General features: G+C 40.4%; 1 protein-coding gene and 1 long non-coding RNA gene across 3 annotated transcripts in view; one reads left to right on the top strand and one right to left on the bottom strand.

The window, feature by feature from the left end:
- HS6ST2 (heparan sulfate 6-O-sulfotransferase 2) overlaps window positions 1-18,338 on the bottom strand; it is a 321,641-nt gene that overhangs the window by 25,916 nt on the left and 277,387 nt on the right. The window contains exon 4 of one of the 2 annotated variants that reach the window (XM_012458778.3): window positions 17,472-17,558. The exons of the other annotated variant lie outside the window; for it this stretch is intronic. Coding sequence (XP_012314201.2) covers window positions 17,472-17,558 — 87 coding nt within the window. The remainder of the gene's footprint in view (window positions 1-17,471; window positions 17,559-18,338) is intronic. 2 annotated transcript variants of the gene reach the window in all.
- LOC105721660 (uncharacterized) lies at window positions 16,017-18,234 on the top strand. Its single transcript, XR_001108397.2, has 3 exons — window positions 16,017-16,103; window positions 16,649-16,785; window positions 17,908-18,234. It is a non-coding gene; the product is annotated as an uncharacterized LOC105721660 (long non-coding RNA).

Raw genomic sequence — 18,338 nt, 5'->3', positions numbered from 1 at the left:
GCTTATAGCAGGTTTTGAAAACCAGACTCCATAAAAAGGGCCTAAGAGACTGTGAGAAAATTCCAGAGGGACTCTCACCCTGATGGTTCCTGAGTTCACTGCTGGGCCTGCCTGCCTCCTGATACCACCCAAGAAATTGAGAGAACTGCTAGGGCATGGGAATCAGCAGCAGTAGGTATTATTCAGTACCCTCTTCCTCCAGGGGGTGGCGTATGACTGGCACCCAAAGGGCTGTTTTTAGGTAAGACTCTCACAACTTGTGTGGGTTGTTGAGAGTGGGAAGGATTTGAGAGATTCCAAACGTGTTATGCACAGGCAAAAGACAGGCACCCAGAGTGCTCACCTGACAATGAAGCTGGGCTTTTCTTTTCAGTTCCTTCCTGCTTCAAACCTATACTGAATGAAAAGGCCCCTTTCTCCTTTAGCAGTCAGTCCTCAGAACCTCAAGGAAGTAAGGTTTTGGAGGGCTCTGCAGGCACAGGCCACTTCCAGTAGTTTTACGGCTTTTCTTTCCATACTAGCACCCTCCACAAAGTTCTGCAGGTCCACTGATTCAATCTGTTACCCACTTAGCAATTCTCTTCATTTCTGTCCCTAGACAGTTTCTCTCACACCTCCCCCTATTGTTCAGTTTCTTCTATCTCCAGGATGATCGATGACCCAGTACACATTTACATTTACAAAGCAATCACATTTACATAAGATAGCTCTTGTCTACAGCTGAAAAAGGCACAACTATAATACATATATAATAGAGAGAGTGCCTATTCATCACCCACATTTACAGTGCCTTCTAACAGGATAGACTGTTCTAGGAATTGGTATATGGGGGAGACAGCCCTATAAAATGTATCACTAAAGGTAATCAGTGAGTTCTGACTAATATGCTCCACATCTTGAGCTGAAAATATGCCAAAAATACGGGGAAAACATATTTACTCCTCAAAGTTTGCTGAATTTAATTTGAGATTTCATTGATTTCATTTAATACAAAGATTATATAATTAGGAAGTCTGTAGCAATTGAAAATACCAAGTGTAGTGTTCACTCATCAGGGCATTTTGGTAATATCTAGTAATGGCAGGAGATTCCCATTTAACTGAATTGGAAATACAATGTATATTAGCTTACAGAAGCTTAATCAGTGTGATCAAATTAAAACGGGCCACTCAGACATACCATCCTGATTAAGGCACTTGCAAACATGCCACAATTATCAGAGATTTGTGGTGTTAATGATTTAAACTCAGGTTTCTTCTCTGGGGATTCAGACTTGGATTTTTTTTTTTTTAACTAGACAATTAGAAAACGCCATCCTTCATTTTGAAAAATGTTGCAACCGTATTATTGACATTAATTCTCAAAGAATGCAGAACAGTAAATACCATGTGCTGGTAATTTTTTTTTTCTTTTAGCGGTCACTGCCTTCTCTTTTAGATGAGGATCATTAATCTCGAAGCTTTAGCTCCTGAGAGGGGTAATGAAGTTTGGCAATGGTGAAGTGACCGTTTTTAAAAGTATTAGGGGAAAACTCCACTTTTTTGCTTTCTGCAAAGCAGCTCTAGGTTTCACCGGAAGAGATTTGCTTATACCCCTATTCAAAAAATGCTCTGACTGAAGTGGCCTGCCGTCCTGGGTAGAACACTACAGAATTAGTCCATTTCTTTTTAATGTGTTCTTAATAGACCATTATAAACACTATCTTGGGAGATGTGAATTACTTCCCCCCACACCTGCTTTTAAAACTCATCTTCCTGGCCCGCCACTTTTAAAATGCAGCAGTATTAAATTACCTGGAAAGGATCTCATGTCTCTAGCTCCATTATTTGTGTGGATAGTGGTGATGGGGGCTTGTATAGCGATTTGTTTGTACTTTAGTCAGCAAAGCCAGCCGTCTCATTAAACAGCAGAGAAAACAGATTCAAAGACCCTAGGTGACTTTCTCAAGGTGTCAGAGTTGGTTAGGGTCAGGTCTGGGGACAGACATCCACAGTCATTTGACTCTCAGGGTTTTTTACATCCAGCTTAGTCAATTAAGACAAATCCCAAATCATTGGAATCTGCCTTAAAAGAAATGTACACTATTGAGTAAGCAACTCTGTTAATGAAAAGACTACTTTGGGTGAAACAGGGAGGAAGATGAACAGGAGGAGGAGAATGTTGTGCGGAGATGGAGTAGGGAATCCAATTTTCAACAGATTCTGCAGCAGTCTTCTATGGCGGAAGCCAGGTCAAGGTATATGATTCTAACATCCATCAAAAGCACAATGAGGTCAAATTCATAGAAGCAGAGAAGAGAATGGTAGGTACCAGGGGTTGGGCAAGGGGGCGGTGATGGTTTTCAGTTACACAAGATAAGTAAGTTCTGGGGATCTACTACACAGCATAGTGCCTATGGCTAACAATACTGGATTTTATACATAAAATTTGCTAAGATGGTAGATCTTATGCTGAGTGTTCTTATCGAAAAACAAAACAATAATAATCATGGAGCAGGAGGAAACCTTTGGGGCATAATAGATATATTTATGTTCTTGATGGTGGTGATGATTTCACAGATGTATACTTATCTCCAAAACTCAATGAGATGCATACATTAAATATATGCAGCTTTTTATATATCAATCATACTTCAATAAACTGGTTTTTAAAAAGTATTATCAGGTACAATTTCTCAGATACTAATTCAGAAAGGCAGGGACAAGCAGTAGGTTCAAATGGAAGCGCCTGGAGGGTAAGTGTACCCCAGAAGTGCTTCTAGCCCCTCTCTGTGACATCATGAGGTTCAGGGAAATGCAACATGTCCTATAGTTGGCTCAATACTAAAATCCTCAACAAAATGCTCTTTGTTTAAAATAAGCTCAGGGATCTTTAAAGTTCAAGGAGGCAGAATACTTATTTATCCATCTTTTTTAAAACCCTTTCACATATTGACTTACAGTACATGCACTTCCTTCGCTTGCTATAAGATGGAACAAGAGAATAGGTGGTCTTTTCTGGCATGTGTTGTATACCTATTCTGTTTACTACAGATACTTTGCAGATACCTTACTACAGATACTGCAGATAATTCACTCACATCAGCACGTACACTGAGAGCGCATTTTGTACTTTGGTAGCCTCTGTGAAAGATAAAAAAACTCCTCCTCTTCCTCAAGGAGTCACAGCCAGAACTTTGCTGGAGAGAAAGTTAACAAGAAAGAAGACAGTTGTCATTTCCAGAACTTCGTCTTCCAGCGTCTAGTTTCCACAGTCCTCCAGCACAATCTCCAGCTGTATCTTTCTTACAAAGCACACCACTTTGTTCCTTGTATTCTAGTTATTTGTGTGTATGAATATCTTTTTTACTGGAAAATTAGGTGCTTAAGAGCAGTATCTGTTTCAGCCCTGCTGTCTCCACCTCCTCCCCTCCTTCTTTCACATCCACCTCTCTACGCCTACCCTGCCCTAGCATCTGGTACTGTGTCTATCAAATTCTAAATGCACAATAAATATTTGCTCATTGAATTAATGAACAAATGAATGGCACATCTTAGTGTCTGGTTCAATGCTAAACAGATATTGTTCAGAGGAGGGAAAGATGCCCTCAGGCTGCATCAGGGAAGGCATGATGGAGTAAGGGGCACATTAATTGTATTGAAATGTAAGTAATAATGATTCCATCTAACGAGCACCAGTATGTACCAGAAGATTTGCCTAAGTCATCTCACTGAATATTCAAGAAGTTTCTAGCAGACAGGGAGGTTCAGTTACTGTCCCCATTTTACAAATGGGAAAACTGAGGCTCAAAGAGATTAAGTAACTTGTCCAAGGTGCTAGAGCTGAGATACAAACACATATCTATCTATTTTGAGAGAATGAGCCCTTTTCAATGAACTAGGATTTGGACATGGGTAGTTGAGGGACATAGATCATTCTAGATAGGTGCAATGGTATGGAAAAGTAGACATTTTGTAGATAAGAAGAAGACCAGTATAACCAAGGGGATGAGGGCCGAGCCTGATGATAGCACTATATTGTTGGTGCTGACAGGGTTGAATTTGTCAGTTAACATAATATCAAGAGACAGTTTCGAATTTACTTTTTAAGTGGTGTATAGGGTTATATAAAATAGCTACAATGAATAAATATGAGAAAAACCCATGGGCCTCCTAATGGCATTTGAATTAAAAAGGCAGACTTCAGCCTAACCATCTGCCTATTTTTCAGGAGAGGATGGCTTAAGCAACTAAAATAATCCTCTCCCCAAGCTAATGGTCTTTTTTCCCCTACAGGTTTCATTATAGCCTAGCACAGAGGCCAGTTTAAGGAAATGGAGTGGAAATAGTGTGTGTTCATTTAGTCTTAAGAGCAGACGCCAGTCGGGGAGCATTACTCAAATTTTCTAGCGTTTTTTTTTTTTTTTTTCCTTGCAAGTGTTTCAGATTCAGCCTGGGTGTAGGCTGTAATCTTAGGGAACAATCACCTGCCAGTCTTGTCTCTTTCATCTGTTCACAGCAATTTGGCCATATGAAGAGAAGCATTTCTTTTTTTCTTCTTCTGTTTTTCTTTAAAAAGCTTGTGGAACTGAGAAAGGGGACTGTGAGACTGTCCAATAGCCAGAACTGCTTTGCCTGTCACTGGTGGATAAAGGCAGTTATCCAGTAAATACCCTGCTCCATGAGTATTCTCAGGCTGGGTCTACACTGGTAGTTATCAGTTCATTCTTAGCAGCGGGGCTTTTCTATTTTTATTTATTTTTCAATAGCTTTTGGAGTATAAGTGGTTTTCTGTTATATGAATGAATTACATAGCAGTGAATTCTGAGATTTTAGTGCACCCGTCACCCAAGCAGTGTACATTGTACCCAATGTGTAGATTTTTATCCCCGGCCCCCGCCCCACCCTGCCCTGTCTGAGTCTCTAAAGCCCATTATATTACTCTGTATGCCTTTGCAAACTCATAGCTTAGCTCCCACATATCAGTGAGAACATACAGTTTTTGGTTTTCCACTTCAGCAGCAGCAGGGCTTTAAAAATGAAATCTAGGCAGATCCCAATATGTAAAACAGATTAAAATGGAGTCACTGAGGAAGAGGTGGAGTGAGGGCCTGGAGCATCATCTATTTACTACTTCAAACTACCCCATCACTTTACCTCATGGCAGGCTTTCAGATCCTGCCTCACAACTCAAGGGCTGTATGGAACATAGACTGAAAACCACTGGTCTACACAGAGGAAGGATAAGATAAGTGCATTGCAGTGGCTTTATGAGCCCAGGCTCAATAGCCTCGGTGGCTTCTTTATAACCCTTTTAGTCCTTTTTCATCTGCTAGAAGCTGGAATTGGAATGAGGAATGGTCACTGTCAGGCAGAGATTCCCTACGAGAAGGCATTTGCAGGACAGTGAAGGGGAGAGGGACAATACGCTTTTTCCTTGGTATTTCTGTTGACTAACGCAAATGCCTTGTCGATTTTAGGCATTCAGTAATGAATGGTCACACTGCCTCCCAAATTACAAGAAAGCAGAAAAAAACAAACAGCCATCCACAACATTATGCATGTGTTTTCTCACCACTAAGTGGGGGAATAGAAACCCAGATAATCAGGTAAGGAAACTCATAGCTTCCAGACTTGATGTGTTTTCGAGGACAAAGCTGGGTATGTCTAGTTAGCCCCTGAAATATGGTGCCAAGTGAGAAATGAATAGTTGGTGAGGCACCAGGCATATGATTGGGAAAGGACATAATGATCTGTGGGAGAAAAGGGGCAACCTCCACAAACCTGGCACACAGATGGCAAGAAGACATTCTCAGGGAAAAGCGCATGAGTCTGTCAACTTTACTTATATGGAGATGCACTTTTTTCCCCCAAAGTTCCTGAAAACCACTATGAAGTGTGTTCATGTGATTATTTATTTTTGTAAGGTCTTTGGAGATATTATATTGCTTGTTTTCATACCTTCCCAGTGACGTCAGGAATGATGAGAATGATTACCTGCATCTCACAGAAGAAGGGGGAGCAGTACTAGGAGAGTAACTTGCGTGGGCAGTGGCAGCATCCTACTAGGTTGGTGCAAAAGTAATTAAAAGTAATGGCAAACACTGCAATTACTTTTGCACCAACCTAGTATTTTCTGACAAAGATCACAACCGAAGCATGTGCCCTGGTGCCTAGGGTGAAGGCACAAAATAGCTTGATCATCCTTGAAGTGTCCACAGGCACGTACTGGGGAAGTGAAGATAACCATGCAGACGTTAGGTAGAGAACATCTTATTAAAGCCTGTGGAGCACAAATCTCCTCCCCAACCATGATGAGAAAGAAGGACACTCTTAAAGAGCCACTTGGAAGCAAGCCCAGTCTTCTTAATTCCATTAATTATGATCTTTGATGCCAAAATAGTAACACTCTTTAGACTCCAAAGCAGGGACAATCATTACCCTGGCTCAGCTCCACAATCCAGTCATGCTGTGTCTGCTGAAGGCACCTGGATATCACCCCAAAGGGAACCTTCAAAATTTGGGTATGGGCGACACCATCTCATCTACTGATGAGCTTTCCTTGCATCAATGTCATGGAGTAGTTCTCGGGATTAAATGAAATAGTGCATGCATTTAAAGCATTTCAAACAGGGCCTGGTGCATAGGAAGCACTCAATAAATGTTACTTCTTACTATTAAAAAATTCCAGGCCCTCGCTATGTTTGGCAGTCTCTGACATCTTTGTTGGAATTAAAGTCTGTAAGTTTCTCTACCTGACTATAAAGGTGTAAAATATGATTTTGTTTTCTTTTTTTTTTGTCAGATACTTAAAATTATTTGGCGCTAATATCAAAGCAGCATGTGCTTGGGCTCTACAGAGTAGGAAAAATACTTCAGGATTTAGAGTTAAAAGCGCCCTGGTTTGAATCATGGCTCTGCCACTTACTATCTATGTGGCTTTGGGCAAAAATATGCTATTTCCCTCAGCCTTAGTTTTACAATCTGTAAGATCTACATAATTCCTACTTCATAGGACTGTTTGAAAATTATAAAGTACTTTACAGCAAAGTCTTTTTTAATTTGGAATTTTAAGCTTAGCCAGAGTTGCCTCCCTTCTTCCTTATATCCCTCAATTCATGATGAGCTTTACAGACAGTGATGGCCAAACGTATTATTAGGCCTGCCAGACTGCATGGGCCTAGGCAGTTGATCATTTTGATTAAATGATCCAGTCAATTCAAGAAAGCAGTTTTCTCAGTGTCCTCATCTCCTCCTCTACTTAGTCCCACTCAGGTGACTCAAAACACTAGCTCCTGTGATTTCATGTAAATATATCCTTCAAGCAACATGATGTTCCTCTCAGAACATCTTCACCATCCACAATCTTTCCAGGGATGCTAGGCACCCATGCACTCACTGATGATTTGTGCTTCAAATGCATGTGACATCTTAATTATCCGGTGCAAATGCTACTTTAAGCAAGCACTAACAGATGGTGGCCTGAATTTTATAGCATTGCCAGCATTTTCCAGGCAAAATTTATAGTTCAGTCATCAGTGAGCTGAGTCTAACCTCATTTTTCTTTTTTTTTGTTTAAACTTTAGCAAGCGACCATTCTGAAAACCCAAATCATCTTTTGTAATGGAGTAACAGCATTGACCAATAATGTCGTTTTATTTCTGTCCTCCCTACTTCCCAATATTAGGTTGCTTGCCCACAACATACATAGTAGTGAAAGTGTCAGAGCCAGGTGCTGGTGGTAGAGTGCCAGGCAATATTGCCCTGATTCTCAAGCTGAAATACTAAAGAGAAGGTAATATTTCACCACTCCCCACAGCCCTTGCAGAAGCTTTTAGCTATACAATCCTATTCCATTTAACTGAGGCCTCCAGCAGCAGGACCAGTCTTCTAATCTTTGTGAATCAAAGCCTAGTCTGATATAGTCCCTAAGCACGTAGGATGTCTCTAGAAGGGGTAGATGAACTTAGCCTTGTAAGACAAGTTCAGATGTGATCTGAGTATTGGCCCCATCACCTACTAACTATGTGACCTTGAACAAGCCAATGTCTTCTGAGATTCCTCCTCAATAGAAAGGGCTAATAACCCTTACTTTATAGGCCTATTATAATAATTAAACAAGCTAATATGTAAAGCACATTGCACAGTGTTGGACCTACAGAAAGTGCTCAATAAATTATAATTCATAAAGGTATTATTATATTTTTGCTGTATGTGAAGAACTATTCCAATTTCTTTACATGTCTTAACCAATTTAAATAAATCATATCCTTCCTCAAATGTCACCTTTAGTGATGTTACCCTCAACTACATTAAATTGACAAGTTTCTTCCTCCACTATTCCTTATGCCTCTCCCTTGATTTTTCCTAATTATGACTTATTCCCTTTTAAAATAATACGTATCTTACTTGTTTAATGACTATATCCCTCCATTATAATGGGCGTGAGGACAAGGAATTTTGTCTGTTTTGTTATATGCTGTATCCTCAGATCCTAGAGTAGCATCTTGTACCTAGTGTGCACTCAGTAAAATTTCTGAATAAATGAAGAATTTGATCCTCAAGAGAACCTTATGAAGCAGGAACTACTAATAGCTTCTTATAAATGAAGAAATTGATGCAAAGGGGGATCAGGTAACCTGTCCAGGGCAACGCTTGGCTTTTAAAGTTGTAATTAGGCTCCAGCATTTGCTGTCTTAACCATTATACTACACTACCTCTTTCAAAGAACTTAGGGAGGGAGGGAGAAAGAGAGAGGGAGAGAGAGAGAGGGAGAGGGAGTGGGAGTGAGAGAGGGAGGGAGGGGGAGGGGGAGAGAGAGACAGGAAATATGAGAAAGTGGGAGAGGGAGGGAGGGAGGAAATATGAATGAAAGAATGAGAATAATGAGAAGAGTGTATGTGATTCTGTGAACTTTAGGGCTTACTTTTCTTGCTTTTCACATTTTCTCCTCCTCCTCCCCCTTCTCCCCATGAATGGGATCTACTTTTCTCTGATGAAATATACCTGGGCAGAACTATGGGAATCTAGCTTTGGCCATGCAATAAAGGCAGGGATCAACCATTTGTTCCCAAAACAGCATCTTCAGAGAACACTTCCATTGTTCAACTGTCTCTCCATTGTCCTATGTGTCTATTTCCAAACTTAAATGGGTGGAAATCATTTACAGACCAAAAAACTCATAGCTATTTGTATTAGTCAGTTCTCACATTGCCATAAAGAACTACCAAGGACTGAGTAATTGAGAAAGGAAAGAGGTTTAATTGACTCACAGTCATGGTAGAAGGTGAAGGGGAAGTAAGGCACTTTCTTCACAAGGTGGCAAGAGGGAGAAGGGCTGAGCGAAGAGGGAAGAGCCCGTTATAAAACCATCAGTTATTGTGAGAACTCACTATCACAAGAACAGCATGGGGGAAACTTGTCTCTCCCTTGACACGTGGGGATTATGGGATTACAATTCAAGATGAGATTCGGGCAGGGACACAGAGCCTCACCCTGTCACTATTCAACACTGAATGGATGTACTAAAGAACCACGCTAGGCTTTTAAAGCTGTAATTAGATGTCAATAAATAAATAAATCTGTCTTTATTCACAGATAACATATTCATCTATGTTGAATATCCAGTGAATTTCTGATGGAATCGATCAAACAAAAAGCTCCTGAAACAAATGACTGAGCTTAGTAAGTTTTGCAGAATACAAGCTTAATCTATAAAAATCAATTATACTTCTGTTATGTATTAGAAATAATCAGAAATAGAAATAAACAAAACAATACTATTTACCATAGCATCAAAAATGTAAAATACTTAGGGATGTATCTGACAAAAAATAGGAACAGTGTGTGCCCTGAAAACTATAAAACACTGATGAGTGAAATTAAAGAAAATCCAAATAAATGGATAGATACAGTGAGTTCATGGTGACTCAATATTGTTAAGATGTCAATTTTCCCCAAATTTAATATAAAGATTCAAGGCAATCCTTGCCAAAATCCCAGCAGGCTATTTTTTTCTTTTTCTTTTTGCAGAAATTTTTAGATTGATGCTAAAATTCATGTGGATGTGGAAAGGATGTTCACTATCCAAAACAAGTTGTAAAGGAAGAACGGTCAGGTGCAGTGGCTCACACTTGTAATCGCATCCCTTTAGGACCCCAAGGTGGGAGGATCATTTGAGCCCAGGAGTTTGAGACCAGCCTGGGCAATATAGAGCCCATCTCTACAAAAAAAATTAGCCAGACATGGTGGCATGTGCCTGTGGTACTGGTTACTTGGGAGGTTCAAATGGGCTGTGATTGCACCACTGCACTCCAGCTTGGGTTACAGTCTTATCTCAAAAAAAAAAAAAAAAAAAAAGGAAGGAAGAAAGGAAAAAGAATGAAGTTGGAGAGCTCACAGCATCTAATTTCAGTACTAGCATAGAGCAATAGTAAATCAAGACAGTGTGGTATTGGCATAAGGATAAACATATTGATCAATGGAATAGCACCAAGTCCAGATATAGACCCAAATACATATGGACAAATGATCTTCAAGAAAGGTGCCAAGGTAGTTCAGAAAAAGCTCAGTTGAAAGCTAAAAAAAATTGGGGTGGAAGAATTCATGGATCAAGGAACAAACAGATGAGGAAAGGAAGGAGGGAAAGAGAAGCAGGAGGGAGAGAGAGAGGGAGAGGGGGAGAGAGAGAGAAAGAGAGAGAGAGAGAGAGAGAGAGAAAGATTTACTTATTACTTGGGAAAAAATAGAGAAGTCCTGTTTAACATCACTCTTCCTTGCATTCCTAGGCTTTCCCAAGAGGGAGAGAGACGAGTGAAATACCAGACAGTACCTGGGAACTGGACAGAACCCTGAGCTCTGCTCCAGCAATGTAAGTGAGAATTCTCTACCATGTATGCCACAGAGGTAGAAAAAGAGTGACTGAGGATCCCTGTTCTAGAGAGCAGTAGCACATTTCCTCTGTGATTTTTGTATGGCAGGTGAGGGAAGAAAAAAATGGTTCCTGCTTTTCAAGGCTCGATTAACAGAACACTCTTCTTAACTAAGCTATAGAAGCATGACCAGCATGGACAGTCACATATGTGGAGTGGGGGAGGGGATTTGTTATGCCACTAAGTATACTGTATGTCCTAACCATCACAGAGATGCATGTGAACTTGCTAAGAAATGTTCCCATGGCTGGACTCTTTCTCCCTGGATCTGTTACTCATTGCTTCTAGCATCTCATCTGTGGGCACTGTTTATGGTATGTTGTTATTATGGTGCTGAGGCTTCTGCTTCCACATTTCAGGAGCTGGCAAAATCAGATAACCAGGAAAACTGAGCCAACCAGAGCTCATCAGAATCATACTGGCCAGGTCACATTGTCCCTCGCTGCAATACGTTGGCAGCTGAAACAAGCATAATCACTAGTTGACATTTACTGAGTGCTTATCATGTGCCAGGCACTATGAGAGCCTTAGTTAGTTTATGACATTTAATCCTCACCGACAGCCCAATGAGATAGGTACAAAGTTAATGAGTAATAGAGCCAGGACTCAAATCCAGGTCTATTTTACTCCAAAGGCGATGTTCTTTCAAATACACATGAGGCTGCCTAATTTATTTAAAGATGTCTTTGAACAGCCCTTTGCTGCAGCTGATTAGCACTAGGTTAAATATCAAAGTACGTCCAGCCCATGTTATTTATCCTGTTATTGAAAGTCTTTCTCAAATAGCTTAGGCTACTTTCCTCCTTATTAATAAATGCACTTTCTGGGATAAGCTGAAAATTTTGTTGTGATCAAAGGCGTCACACTATCCTGGATGGGGGACTACTGAACGAAAAGGTAGTGAGGCTGTAAATGAATGAATTCACCCTTGAGCGCACTCCACTAAAAGCCACCTTTAGGAATACATTCTGATACCAGTTCATGCTTTTGTCATTTGTCTTTTTCTACAAAGGTGCAATTGCAAAAAAAAAAAAAAAAAAAAAAAAAACCAGAGAGAGAGAATAAGCAGTAATATTAATGCTTTGATTTGTCACAAGCTTTTGTGATATTAGACTTAGTCTAATAGCTAAACTAAGGAACTATTGATATTATCACATAAAACTACAGTAATTACTGGCAAAATCAAATGCATGGCTGTTGAATTGCTATGTTCACACAGCATACAACTATTTTGAAGAGAAAGAACATTCACACACACATACTTTCATACACACACAGGGGCAAAATTAGGGGGGTTAGCAACAGTCACAACCTATTGTCTTAGAAAAAATACATGGCTCTCAATTAGAGGAAAAAACATAATCACAATATAATATGCAGAACTCTGGTTCCAGCAATGAACATGGAAACAGCTGAAGCCAAACACGAAACCACACCATGCTGAGTCCAAACAAAGCAAGCAAGACTTCACTTTATCTTTCTTCCTTTTTTTTTTTTTTTTTAACGGAGTCTTGCTCTGTCACCCACGCTGGAGTGCAGTGACGTGATCTCGGCTCACTGCAAACTCCACCTACTGGGTTCAAGAGATTCTCCTGCCTCAGCCTCCCAAGTTGCTGCAACTACAGGCATATCCAGTGTCCCACCACGCCCGGCTAATTTTCTGCATTTTTAGTAGAGATGGGGTTTCACTCTATTAGCCAGGATGGTCTCGAACTCCTGACCTCATGATCTGCCCGCCTTGGCCTCCCAAAGTGCTGGGATCACAGGCATGAGCCACTGTGCCTAGCCTTCCCTTTATCTTTCTAAAGCAGAAAAGTTTTTCATTTGGCTCCTGCCAGCCAAAAGCAAAGGGGTGCCAGTATGTTTAGTTTATTTATGAAGCCATGTGCTCTTGACTACTCTCATCTAGATACTGCTGAATAGATAAACAGGTTTGTTCGCTATGAGATACTTCTGGCAAAGACAGGTCAGTCTTCCTGTAGCATATGCTACCAGAGGCAGCCCCAAGTAGATTTGTGGAGTGAGCAGGGTTTGACTTGATCATTTCATATTCCCCTTCTGTACACCTTTTTCCCCCATTTTTATATCCCTCCTTCCCCTAGTTTAATTCATTTAAGCCATCACTTTTAGTGCTTAACTCAACACTTACAGTATCGTTTGCCAGGCACTGTGCTTGGTTGCTCTGCCCTAGCCCCATAATATTTATGACCTTCACTAGTATTTGAAAATTGGACTTGGTTCTTGTTATTCCCTAGCCTGAGCCTATGTGAAAATCATCTCAGACTGAGAGGAGTGATCGGATTCCATCGTTATCTCAACTTTGGGCAATTTAATTTTTAAACGGATGCCTCAGAATGTCATACATAGATAAAGATATACGTATGTCTATCTGTCTGTCTATCTACCTATCTATCTAATCTAATCTGTATCTCCTCAGCTTTGTTTGGCTGACTTGAGGGAGAATAGCTGTAGTGATTAGAGGCTTGAGATGGCTCAACAATACTGTTGAGGAAAGGTAGCTGTCCAAATACAACCAGAATGGTATTATTTTAGAGGAAAAAATGAAGCATTTGAGAAGTGCATGCTTTTTCCTTTCATCACCGCTACTGTTACAATTTTTTAAAAGCAGAATGATTCTAATTTTTCCAAAAAGTCTCCATTTTTACAGTAGCTGACAGAGCCCACACAACAAGATGGAAGAGCACCCAGCTGAACATCCTGAGATCTGGCTCTTGGCCTCCCTTGGTGTGATCACCTGAAGTATCTTGCTCTCTGGGAGAAGAATTGTAGTGTACACTGCAGTGGAAAGATCATGGAACAAGCATCAGAAGATCAGGAGTCTAGATTGCCCTTTGCTAGTAGCTAAGTGTGTGCCTCATGGAAAGTGACTTACCCTTCTTAAGTCTTAGTGTCTTTATCTGTTCAGCAAAATAATTGGTCTCATGTAAAGTATGAAAATGTTCTGATACCAAATGAACATTATAAAGGCTCTTGGTGGCTACTACACATGCTCAGCTTTGATAGTTTAAGTGCTTTCTTGGGATAATCCAATGGGTCAGCAAATGGATTGATTGTGGTCTGCTGTGTTGGCCAGAATAACAGGTTCACATTACCAAAGGGAACCATATGTGAGTCTAAATGCATGGCCTGGCCTGATTGGTCATGGGTCAACTTCTGCAAAACCTATGCTTCCTGATCTCAGTGATACAGTTCTGCACTGAATTTTTTTTTTTTGTTAATTTGGCTCACTGTCGGCATAGAAGAAACTTCTTGCACCTCCCTGAAAGTCATTTCCAGGGTAGTCTGGCTCTGCTGCCCAGACATATCCCATTCCATCTGTTCTTCCCTGAAACAGAGGGCTGGCTACCCAGCTTCACATCCAGGCAATGAAATAGAGCAAGCAGAACTGATGCAACATTCAAGCTCTAGGTTTCCTAAGCGATTCAGCATGCTACACTGAATCTCAGTCGGCTCAAAATGTACCAAAAGTCGGAAAAAGGTGGAATTAGATGTTCCATTTTAGCTTTGACCTAATCCACAACTCCAACGTGTTCTGACCAAGATATAGAGGATTCTGCCCCGGCCCCCCAGAGTGACCAGCTTGCATTTTCTTCCTCTGACCTAGCCTTGCTACCTGAAGGGTAAATGGATAAAATTAAAGAGCTCAAGGACCGCTTCTCAGGAGCCTTTATTGATATCCCCATATGACCTATTTCCCACCCCAACACTGACATCAGCTGGGGATCATAGCACTTAAATATCACGTTGTCATCCTCTGTCATCCCTACTAAGACTGTGAGCTTCTTGAGGGCACCTACAGTATTTTATATTTATCTATATGGCCCCAGAGTCCAGTGATATGGCACAAAGTAGATGCTTAATATATTTTAGTTACTACTACTATTATTATTGGTGCCAAAGAAGAATTTTTACCAAAATTGTTCATTTGGAGACCTCAAGTGGGCATATCATTATCCTCTTGGAGCCTCAGTTCCTCGTGTGTATAAAAGAAATAATAGTGCCTGTTTTATGAGCTTTTCATAGGCGAGGATTATGAGAAAAAATGTACCAAGTGCTTGGGACACAGGTTGGTCTATAACACTCAGTCAACACATATTCCTTATTTTTAGCCACGATGCATGTTTCAGGCAGCTTGATTTTTGCATTTTTGTTTTCTTCAAATAAAAAACAGAGACTAAATTTCTTTTCAGAGAAAAAAAGAACCCTCCTTCTATCTCCCAGCCTGTGTCTGGCATCAAAACAACATAAGGAAATTCTTAAAAACTGCTCTATATCCCATTGTTATTAGGTCAAATAATATCCGAACATGGCATCCTCTGTGCTGGCTGTTGTGAAAACGCACCAGGGGGAAAAGGCTTGGGGTGGAGACATCTACCTATCCCCCACCTCACCATCACACACACCAAAGCTAAGGAAATGCATAGACAGTGCAGCAGGAACTGGAAATCACAAAGCTCTCTGAACTAGAACACAGTGCCTAAACATCCATAGGCACCGTTCTATGAAGTGTGAAAAACGCTCCTCATAGTTTCACCATATGCACAGAAGACTAGTACTGCTTCTGTTGACAATGATACCCCAAGAAGGAGAAAATGTGGAGTGATGGAAAAAAGAAACATCTCCTGAAAACTGCTGGGAGAGGACTAAGATGAGGAGCACAGTGCAAGAAACCTTGGCACACGTATCTAGGAAGAGGATGTCGGAGAACTTGTAATTTTTCACTAATAACCAACAAAAACAATGAAGAATTCAGAACTAGCTCAGTCTATGAGTCACTATACATGACAAATAAAAGACACCTAGCTCAAAATATGCAAAGAGGAAGACCCTTCATCATGGCAGAAGCGTGGGATGCATCCAAGTATGGCAAGTGAGATATAGATCATTTTTATCTACTTAAGAATGTATTTATTCAGTCCTCCCACTGTTGAAAACCTGGATATGGTATTAGGTATGCATTCTCTATGTCATCTCAACTCAGTTTCTACCAATTGCTCCTTTTGTAGCTCACACAGAGACTCTTCACTCAAAAAGTAAAAGAGTGAACTCCTGCAAAGCCAAAAGAAACAAGACAAGGCCCCTTTGGAAAGGCAACAGCAAATCACAAACACCCATAATTATACATCACGGTCTAATAAATGGAGACTGTGCCCTGCAGCTGTCAGTATGACAGGTAGGTACAAGGTGCCCAGGTAGGGTCTGCCATTGTTGCAAGCATGGAGTTAAAAAGAAGTTCTCCAATGCCATCCTGTTAACTGACAGTGCGTGTTAACAATGAATCGGGACTAATTTGAAAACATTCAGCTGCTTGGCAACGTGTGCATCAATTCCCTTCCTTCATAATTTATATAGCATTTTGACTGTGGTGCTCAGCAATAAATAACTGAAATAAGTTCTAACTGCTTGGAGATTTAGTTTTATGTCTTTAACACCATTTTTTATATTCTGCAGGATAGCCTGCATTCAACTTTATATGCAAACCTGAAATGGTATTCAGAGGAAAAGAAGGAAAAAAAGGCAGCCAATAGATCTTTCATTTTGGGAATTGAATATAAGATCATATTCAAAGTGCAGCATTTATGGTCCAATGCTGAATACATAAAATACATGACCATTACAAATTCACCTTTCATTGCAAAGCCATGCTCTTGTACTGACATATCTTATTGCTAGATTAGAGCTTTTAGCATGATGAAGGCATCCTTCATCTTCTCCTAGATGCAGGCTGCATGCTCTTTCTGGGCTGTGTTTCTGCCTGCCACAATGCTCAACACCCTGGAGAGAGAGCTTACAGAGAACTCGAGTCATTCACCACAGGGCTGAAGCAACTTCCAAGGGGAAGTGTCTAATTGGAGGTATGTCATCTGCGCACGATCACACTGCCTGAGCTTGCCACACTTTGTTGAAGCCCAAGGGAAAGATCGGCCCATGTTGTCTTCTGGAATAAGCCCAAAAAGGTCAATCTAATATTGCAAATATTCAGCCCATCCAAGTTTTGATAATACCAAAAAGAGAGCTTCACGTAGGACCTGGTGCATGTTAGTTATTAGGAAAAGAATATACATATCATATAAATCAGTGATATGGTTAAAACAGAAATGTACTTAAACCAGGAAATTTATGGAAAGGCTTACCAAAGTCTTCTAACTCAAGCCTAAACCTCAGTGTATGGATCAAGACAGATTTTCACGGACTTAGTCAGTGCTGCTGCTTTCTTTAATTTTTGAAACTAGTAGTCCGACTCTTACATTGCCCTTATGGATATAAGTCCTTGCTCTTCACAGTCAGCCCTAAACTATCTTTCCAGAGTCATCACCTGACTTTTCCATCCCTCTCCTCCCTCTTCCCTAGTTCTTCATGCACCCAATGTTACTGACACATGCCTTGCTCATTTCAGTTCCCCAGTGACGAGCCCAGTGTGAGGCACACAGAAGACACTCCACAAATCTTTGTTGAATGAATATGAATGGATGACAAAAGGAGGACAGCATCTGACTTTTTGACAGCTATGTCAGATGTACAGGAGCACTTTTTCACTTACTTCCCACTCTTAGATGTGTTCCGGGCCTTTGTGGATGATGGAGAGTTGGCGCCTGCATTGGTGTTTGGAGAACCCCGTTTATCCTTACTATACCCACAGAAAGAATAGAAAACATATACACGACAAGGACCACAGACACAAAAAGCAATTAGTCACTTCATTTAAAGACTTTCAAGGCCAGCCTGCATATCTCTCTCCTCTCTCAATCTCTCTCTCTCCTGTCAAAATAAAGTATGATCTTATCCAGTTGTGCCCTTTAAAGGTAGAGAGTGGGAACCACTGGTCAAGTTCAAAGAAAGCTACCCTTTTGGCATTAAAAGCTTGAGCTCATGGATTCCATTAATGATAGCACCACAGCCCAGGTCCCAAGGGAGTCTCTAGTTTAAAAAAAAGTATAAAAATAACAAGTCTTTAAAATATAATCCTTTCTTTCCAGGCACTGAATTCTCTTCATTACACGTTCAGTTCTGAAGCTGCTGACTTTCAGTGAAGTATGTGGATGCCAAATGACTTCTAAAAGTCTTTGGGAGATACTATCAGATGAATTAATAATTTTCACTCATAATGTTACATGGGAAGTCCGTGAATTCAGATATTCTTTCAGGAGAAGCACCACCTGCTTCATGAGTAATTGAATTTAAATCTCCACCTTCAATAACTCCACAGCTTATGTCAAACCTTGGAAACAATTACGAAATAAATCACAAGGAAGGTCTGCTTAATCTCATCAGGTTAATAAACGCAGACAAATTAATCACCTAAAGGTAAACAAAAAGGAATAATTGATTGGAGTCTTCTTGATTATTCTATTTCCTTTATCAAACTATTTTACCATTATCTTCAGTTCAGCTGCTCTGCCTCGAAATT

This window comes from Aotus nancymaae, unplaced genomic scaffold (assembly GCF_030222135.1).
Source record: "Aotus nancymaae isolate 86718 unplaced genomic scaffold, 86718_ANA_hifiasm-v0.15.2.pri h1tg000004l, whole genome shotgun sequence".
NCBI classification, from domain to species: Eukaryota; Metazoa; Chordata; class Mammalia; order Primates; family Aotidae; genus Aotus; species Aotus nancymaae.
Note: the sequence above shows the minus strand (reverse complement) of the source record. Positions and strands in the feature narration are given on the sequence as shown.